At 48.8% G+C, this 8,938-nt stretch overlaps 1 protein-coding gene across 1 annotated transcript; it reads right to left on the bottom strand.

Annotated features, from left to right (window-relative positions):
- Positions 1-192: 192 nt before the first annotated feature.
- Positions 193-1,505, bottom strand: LOC108165567. Its single transcript, XM_017301641.2, has 2 exons — positions 979-1,505; positions 193-915 (listed from the first exon to the last, which is right to left on the bottom strand). Exons 1-2 carry the CDS (start codon positions 1,418-1,420, stop codon positions 779-781), a joined length of 579 nt encoding a protein of 192 aa, XP_017157130.1. The 5' UTR covers positions 1,421-1,505; the 3' UTR covers positions 193-778.
- Positions 1,506-8,938: the final 7,433 nt, after the last annotated feature.

Raw genomic sequence — 8,938 nt, 5'->3', positions numbered from 1 at the left:
CACACACACACACACACACACACACACACTATATATAGTATATATATATGTACACAACACACCTAAATTAGGATCGGAATGAGAACATGATTGTCAAAATCTAGCTACAGAATTGCATATTATATACATACATACATATATATATATATATATATACATATACAAGTACACTTTATATATATTGGGCAAAAACAAAATGTTGTTGTAGTGCAATTACAATTAAGTTTTGTTTTGCCACCAATCCAGAGTAAAACCAACAAAAAACAAGAAACAAGAAAAACAACCAAACCGCATATATAACATATATGTATATGTATATGTATAGCAAAGGTCAAAAGTGGGTCAAGATTTTTAAGATGACGAAACGAAAGAATAACTGACGACATTGTTTGTAATTCCTTTTACAGGCGATACCAAATACAAAAACTAAAACAAGAACATTTTTTCAAATAAAAACTAACATCAAATTCAAGAAAATTAAGTTCGTGCATTCGCTAATTAGGTGGTGGAGGTGGAGATTCTCTCAGGTCGTTCAGTGTTTTTGTTGTATTCATTAGCCGCATCGTGGGGTCATTCTCGTCTTCTGCTTCCTTCCCAAGCTCAGGATCGTTCTGGAAGTGTTGGCATCGCTGGCTTCTAGTAATCAATCGCTGTTTCAGGCATATATGTAGTTTCATTATGGCTTATGTATGTATCAAACTTATAGTATTCATTTCTTTGTATCTCTCAGTTCGGCTGTGTGATTGGCTTAGAATAAAAATGGCGGGCGTCCGTTGCGTTAGTGGTAGCCCATCAGCGCATCCAAGTATTCGTTCAGCTTTTGGGAAAACTCCTCTCCGCCAGCATGGCGGCAGTTGCCCCAGGCATCCATCAGCATTTCCATATCTTCGGCGCTGCCAATGTCGTCCAAGGCCACTGTGAAATGAAGCGATATATGTAGCAAGCTGCGGCTGCGCGGATATCACCACTGATACTCACGGACTACCATCTCTTTGATCTCCCACTCGGGATCGAAGCGCGAGCGGAGAAACTCGAGGATCTCCAGCAGCTGCGGTGTCCTTAGATTCGGGGTTATCTGGTAGTTGCAAAGAATTTCATCGTCCATACACATGCGCGTGGAGCTCAAAAATCGACAGATCTTGTCCCGGATAATGAGCAGCTTATCCAGAATCATTTTCATCGTGGCCAGGGGATTGGCCAGTCGGCCGTTCAACACTCGAATCTGTTTCTCCGCCGTTCTAAGGCCACGTTCATTGTTAACATTCAACCGATTCTCCACATCGGAAATCAGCTGCCGAAGGTGGCAAATACTTTTCATGGCAGTGCGGCCCTTGCATACGAAACTTCGCCAGGACTTTGTCAGGCTGCGTATACCCATGGACATTTTGCAGAGTTTATCTTTGCCACATTCAAATTGCATTTTGGAAAAGCTTACGCCGGTCGATTGCAAATTATAAACCAAAAAAAAAAATGGAGGGAAATTTCGTTTTGTCCAATGACAGTGTGCGATAACGCAAAGCTTAAGCTGGGCTGGAGTGTTGGGAAGAGGTAGCCCGCAGAGGTCACAGAATTGTGAATATTTTCTTAATCATTTGCATAATATATTTTCTCTTCTTCTTACTCTATATCAGATGAGTGATAATATGTTTAATTCCAGGTAAATTGGTGCACCTTCCCTTTCTTTGTGGAGGGTTTGTTCATTATTCCTAAGCCTTCATATCCATACTGCCAGTATGGCTCTTATTATGCTATTCGTTTCCGACAGTCCTTTGCAGGAATCCCACCAAACTTGAGAAATACTGCGATATTTATGACGTCACAAATAGTCACAGTGAACGCTAACCTAACGGTTAAATATGCCGGGTCTGGCGCAAGAAAATACCAGAACAAGGGTTGCATTTGATTCGACAGCCGAGCGTTAATTATCGCCAATCGATAGTCATTCCTAGCAAGTGCACAACAAATAATTCGTAAACAATTGTCTTCTCATAAGAAATTCCCACAACTTTCTCTGATCTGTATTAGAATTGTGCCGCACTGTTGCAACAGTGTGGCCGCGTGATCTGTTGCCCCAGTGGGTATGCTCCTGGCATCCCTCTTTCCACCTCCTTGGCTCCTCGTTGCGTGCCAAATTGATCAAGTGACCGTGATTAAGCAGCCGACTAGCTCTGGTCGCATTAATTGCGATCATGTTGCACTTGCCCCGCACCGCGGCCGGGGCGGCAGTGGCTGACAATTAGCTGCGTGACGCTTGCCACAACTAGGAAACGATTTTCTTTTGCTTCATTTGTGGGTCGTCGCCAGCATCTGGAGTTCAAGCTGGGGAGATGGGGCTGCAGATGCAGCCAAAGCCTGTCAGGCGGCATGAATTACTGTGCGTTGATTGCCTTTAAGGCCTGATTGCAACAGCAGCCAGCAGCCAGCAGCCAGCACCAGCCACAATAAAAAAACGTTGCACAAATTGCTGTCCTGGCGTCGGCGGCTGCTGTTCTTTTGAGGCATGGCGGCAAACGAGTTCTGGTAGGAGGAGATGAGTGCCCCAACTGCATTAATTATCAACAAATCATTTTTGCAGCCCCGAAAGCAGCATTTATCAGCGATTATGCATGGACAAAGGAATCAATGGAGGAGGAGGAGGTGTGGCCGTGGCCGTGGCCGCAAGTGTCGCGCAACATGTGTCTTGTGGATGTGGATGCCATGTGGAACGCAGGCCAGCGATGGCGATCTTGACGTGAAGCTCTGCACAAATTTGTCAGGCGGGGCAGGGGCAGCGGCTGAGGCAGAGTGCCCCAGACTCCAGGCCCCAGGCTCATGGCGTCGGCTACATGACATGGCATTGATAAGCACAAAAAATTGAATCGCCGCCGTCGCAGCATCGCAATTAAGATATTTTTATGTAAATTAATGAAAACAGTCGGCGAAGAAGGAGGCCACTGCGTAGGCAGGCCGAAAGAAGGGACCCACAAATCGGCATCGGAATCGGCAGAGATGGAGCTGTAGCTGGAGCTGGAGCCATGCGTGCAACTTACAAATAAGTACAAGTCGGCCACGATCGGGAAGCGAGGCCCAATTGTGCATTTTTAATTGGAAAGCTCACAGAGCCCAGGCCCCGGCAAAGGGCACAACGATCCTCTGGCGGCAGCAGCCTCGCAAAAACTGACGCACCGAAAATTTATTGTTTCATGCGATTCGAAGACGATCCACTGCGCGGCAATGCTAACAGGCAACCCGGCAAAGAGCCACGATCAACGCGGCACCGCATGTCGAATGGCCAGAGCAAACAGCAAACAGCAAAAAGGCCGCAAGGCCTCTCTGGCCAAGAAGACGATGCCCGGCCCGGCCTGGTCTTGGCCCGGCTTGGGCCGCTCTTACTTAGGCATTTATGTCTGGCACTTGACACATTTTGTTATGGCATTTTTCAGCTACCGCGCGCCTCTGACTCCGTTTGACCCAATCAAAATTCCTGGATCTTGCACTTGAATGCGTTTAATTTGTAAGATTTGCCTCGGCTCGAACGGGGACGAGCACCACTGCCCAAGTGTTGAACTTGATGTTTCACAAAGCCCCTGACACGAAGGAAACTGTGTGGGGACATGGCTTAAGCTTAAGGGATCGCATGAGGAACTCTGAAAGAAGATGGGCTTATGTCGGAAATACATTCTTTAAGGTAAAGTATATTGACTTAAGTTTCGAATATTCAAAGATATACCATTGATTGAATCTTTGAGAGAGCAATGCTCTGAGGGCTAGCCAGATAAAGACACCTCAAGACCAAACATTAATTGGGGGAACCATTTCTAAGCAAAAGCCATGGCCAAGCCATCAGCAAGAGCCGTAAAGCAGCCGGCCATTGGCTTTCCCCTCACATGCAACTTCCTCTCGAGGCGACGCCTCCCCGATACCCATTTCAGATCAGTTAGAAGTGGCTTTGCTGGCCCCCCTTTTCTTTCATTACTCCATTTCGCATTTCCGATTCCCAGTGGAGCCCATCATTTCTGCATTATTAATTCCTTTTGCAGCCTAAGCCAACTTATTTGCCTGCTTATCGCCGCAGAACATCCTTTGGTCTGGGGGCGGCGCACCACGGCGCGCACTTAATGGGGATCCCGCTCCCAACTATCCCGACTATCCGGAAAGTGTCGGGGGGGGGCCCCACTGCAGCTGCAGCTGCCTGCCTCATGGAGAGGCATGGGCATAGGCGTAGGCATAGGCATAGGCATAGGCATAGGCAGAGCAGGCATGTTGTTGCCGGTAGCGTTTGCTGATCGCTGGACAACCGAAACGAGAGCACCAGAGAGAGGCAACCAGGTAGGGAGCCGGTCTAGGACCGGGGACCGGGGACCGGGCACTGGGGGACAAGTTGATTTATTCTAATCTGTATAAGCGTTGCTATAATAAAGCAAAAGAGCCCACGGAGTGGACAATGCTCGCCAGCGGCTTTTGGCCATGTCCGAGGCTGGGGCCCAAATTGCAGATCAAACTCCATTGGGGACTGGTTTTAGGTCCCCATCCATGCCAGGCTCCACGAGAATCTATCTGTGTGTGTGCTTGTGTGTGTCTGCTTGTGTGTGCCACAGCCAGTTGATTCTGCATTGTAATTGGATTTGAGCCGCCGGTGCAGTCGCAGCTGCGGATTCTAATGACTCAGCAAAGTGGTAGGGAGACGGGGACTCGAGATCCTGTCCTTTCCTGTTCGGGCCGGCCCTGTTCCATTGTTCTTGATTTTGGCCGAGGGCTTAAGCTCAACCTTTCACTGGGACTAATGCACTCCCATACCCATACCCATACCCGGACCCGGCCCCAGACCCGGACCCAAAATGAAGATGCATGCGCTAATTTATCGACTCTGCGAGACTCCAGAGGAAGCTGAAGCTGGAGCTGCTGCCGACATGCAAAGTGTCGCCGGCCCCGGGAATGTTATCTCCGCCCCAGTGTCGCTGGAAGTGTCGCTGCGACGACAACGGCGTGGCGGAGGCGGCGGGAAAGCAACGCTGATAACGAAGGCGGAGGATGCAAGATGCAGCCAAGGCGAAGGCGTCAATGGGTTCGCGTAGCAGCAGCAGTCTGCTCCTTGCCGGCAACACCCACTTGGTGGTGGGGAGTCCTTATCGGTGGTACTACACTGTGTTCTGCCCCGCCCTGCCAGGAAGAAAGAGAGGGGAAGAGCAGGGTCTGCTGAAGTCTGGGAAGAGCTAAGCATCTGTCGAAAATGCTTTGCCGCGTGCTTGGAATTTTGAAAACGAATTTTAAACACTGTTGTGCAATTGTTTTCTCTGTTTTTGAAGGAGCCAACTTCTGTGGGTTCCAGAGCCCTCATATGGAAGTTTTCCATGTTGAAATGAAGTTATTTTCGCTAAGTTTTAGATCATCTAGAGGGCAACTTCTTGAGCAAAATCCCTACAAAATTTTCTTTTCTATTGTAAACCTCCTCCTCCCGGTTTTTGTATCCATACAATGATCTTTCCCTGAGGTGGCGGCAGGGTATTTCCGATTCTCGTGGACTCTCCAATGCCTTTCGCATTGCGTTTTATTCAAATTTGAACATGTTGCTACACGCAAAGACCAACCAAGTGGGAGGATGAGCAGCAGGAGGAGCAGCAGGCGGATGAGCACCAGGAGGATGAGCACCAGCAGGTGGTGTGGGCGGGGCGGCAGCCAAATCACGTAATGCGCGATGCAAACATTGTTAAAACACTTGTGGCCCGAAGAGAGTGTCGGCCTCCCAGTCACTTCACCTCTCCCCTTCTCCATCACTTGATTTTATTTTCGCGCGAATTTGCATTTTCAATTCCCTCTCTCTATCTCTCTCTCTCTCCCGCCTGGGCTGTAGGCGGAGGAAGAGAAACGGGAGACACTACCAGGGCCAAAGCAGAAGACTTTTGCGTTTATTTAAATTTATTTTCCTAGAATGCCACAAGTCGCCATCTCTGTCGCATCGATGTGCAATTTGTTTGTCGCCTGCAAGAAGACTTCCAAACTGCATCCGTTCCCGGAGTGAGTGTCTCTCCCAGTGGCTACCAGTCGCCCCATGCCTCCCCGAATGTGCGGATGCCTCCCTGTCTGTCTCCCCAGTTCCTCCTGTCCTCCTGTCCCCCTGTCCCCCTGTCCCCCTGTCTGTCTGGAAGTAGCCTCCTGCCAGATCTGCCATCCAACTGCGTCTGCGTATGAAAATTAATTGTTGCCACTCGTGACGACGTCGACGACAGCAGGAGCAGCAAATGCAACAGCAACAGCAGCAGAGACAGTGGCAGCAGCAACATTGCGAAACCCAAGTGGGCGGCCGGCAATGAGATGAAATGGGCGGCATATCGCTTAGATTTATGGACCGCTCTGGCCAGACCCCAGACCCCAGACCCCAGGCCCCAGAGCCAGTCCCGAAGCCAAAGTCGAAGCCAGGCCGAGTGTCGCGTGATAAGTCTATAAAATGTACGTTACATTTGTACGTGCAAATGGCAGTGGGACGATTTGCATATTTGCGAAAGTTTTCACCCGTAGCATCGCGTAGGACTTTCATTATGTCCCAGTGTCAGTTGCAGTCGCAGTCGCCCAAAGAAAACGTCTTTAAAGCCACTGGAGGGTCTGGTGAAAGGCAGGCACCACTCTGGACAGGCTGGAGACACTTTCTGGTGGATGGTGGATGGTGCTTCGAGAGTGGGGAGTGGGCTGTGCCATGTGGGCTGGACCCATCGGCACATTAACTGTGTTAATTGTATGTCATATGTGGCAATTGTCTGGTGGCTCTGGGTCTGTGTCTGGGCCTGGGTCTGCGGTGAAAGGCAGCCGAGACAGCCTGCAGGGATTGGAGTTTTGGGGCATAGCACTTGCACAAATAAACAGTATTGATTGATTCCGCATTCAATGGTAATCCTGCCCAGACGTAGATTGATGGAGCAATCAATTGGGAAAACTTGGGAAAAGAAGGCAACCCAAAGCGTATGTGATTTCTCAATTTTAAAGTATCTTTAAGCTAACATTTTGCCTTAAAAAAGAGAGTGGGAGCACATTCCGACCAAACGGTTGAATATTCTCTAATTTATGCAACCGTTTTATAAGATGTTCGATTCTGATACGCCATTTGAATGGTATTTACCATTTGATCCGCAAATGTTAATCAATTACTTCTACTGTCAGCCCAGACCCTCGCAATCTTTGAGTACACACACAAGTGCATCCTCTATGCACAAATCTATTCAACAGATTGAAGCCTTGCCACTATACAGATATATTCCATCCCATATCCCATATCCCATGTCCCGTGTGCCCTTTGCCTCATTGTTCTGTTCCTTTGGTTTTTTAAGCGCTCTGCGCTTTGTTCAATCAATTTTTGCTTGATTTACAATTTCAAGTTGATGACATTTCACCAGCAGCAGTCGGGACAGAGGAGGAGCAGGAGCAGGAGCAGTAGGAGGAGCTCCAGTTGGTTTTGTCAGTGCCGAGACCAGAGGGAATCTAAGTGAGAGCTGTCAGCCATCAGCCATCAGGCATCGAAGGAGATGGTGCGACGAGCGCTACGAGTGCTCCTCGTGACACATTGCTCCATTAATTTGATGGATTGTAAAGTTTTCTGCTTCACTGGCTTTGAGCATAAGCGCCGAAAAAAGCCGAACCGGAGCCGAACCGAAGGGAAAACTGCAAGAAAAAGGAAAATTAAAGCACCAACCCCCCGCCGTCAGATCAGAGGCCTGTGTGGGTGGGCGGGGCTGTTGTAAATTTATGCTTGTGCCCAAGTTGTCGCTTCACTGAATTTGTGTGTTAAATTGTCACCAGCGGGTAGCCCCACCAGCCCGACGACAATGATGGGGCTACTGATGGAGATGAGATGCTGATGGAAACAGCTCCAGGCCCAGGGCCCTAGGCTCCAAGCCCTGACCAGACCTCCAGCACCACCACAGTGTGCACAAGTGTACGGTGTACGGTGTACGGTGTATCGCTGAAAGGACCTCATTTGCATTGTGGACACGGCCAGTGAATTCTCTCCACGCCTCAGTTCATCTGAAGTTTTTAACCAAATTGGGCCAAGCAGGGGACCCAGCTCCCTTTTTTTTTGGTTTTTTTTGTTTAAAGATAAACAAGGGGACTACACCATGTGCAAGAGTAGGTTAAAGAGTTTCTGAATCGGGCAAAAGAAGAACTTGTGTCAATACCATCAGCAAATAGGGATAACAAGCCATCAGTCTGGGATCATTTATTGTATAAGAGTTCCAAGCCACTAAGCACAAAGGTCAAAAGTAGATAATTCTATCCTACGAAACCCCATTAAATACCCCAGAAATCCCCCCACTAACCTCTTCAACCACACATCAACCAAAATACTGCTCTGGTGCATACATATGTGGCTCATAGTTCTCTCAGAAATGTAAATTGGTTGCCCTTTTTCAGGTTAAAACTCGTTCCTCCTGGCGAGAGCCGGCCGTTTTTCTAGCGTTTAAAAACGCTTTAAATGCAACATGCTGGCCAGCAAAGCGTTTCCCCTGCGATTTGGCGGCGATTTGCAAGCGTTTATGGCGAGTGCTTTGTTCTGCCAACTAAATATGACAAGCGCTGCGTTGGGGCTGGGCCCTCCATTCCGGCTCGTTCTATGGTCTGGTCTGGCCTGGTCTGCTGGTCAAGATCTGGCCACATTTGGCCTGCTTCAGCTGCCCCTGCCCCACCGCCCCCTCAATCTAGTTTCGAGCTAGATCTGGCTGATAGGCGATGTTTTGCATAAAATGCAAAGCGACGTGGCCGTCGTCATCGTTGGCGGAAATGCGTTTAGAGTCCTTTGAGGGAGCCTCGACCCCATCCTCGTCCCTGCATATGCTGCAGATGCCACTAGGTTGGGTCTGGCGTGGCACATACACGGTACTAATGGTATGTTGTGTTCGAGTGGAGATTTAAGCATGTGGCAGGCAGATCGAAGACACACTCATTTACGAGCTTATACAGGTCTTACACTAAT

The sequence above is a fragment of the Drosophila miranda genome, chromosome XR (assembly GCF_003369915.1).
Source record: "Drosophila miranda strain MSH22 chromosome XR, D.miranda_PacBio2.1, whole genome shotgun sequence".
Lineage (NCBI taxonomy): Eukaryota > Metazoa > Arthropoda > Insecta > Diptera > Drosophilidae > Drosophila > Drosophila miranda.
Note: the sequence above shows the minus strand (reverse complement) of the source record. Positions and strands in the feature narration are given on the sequence as shown.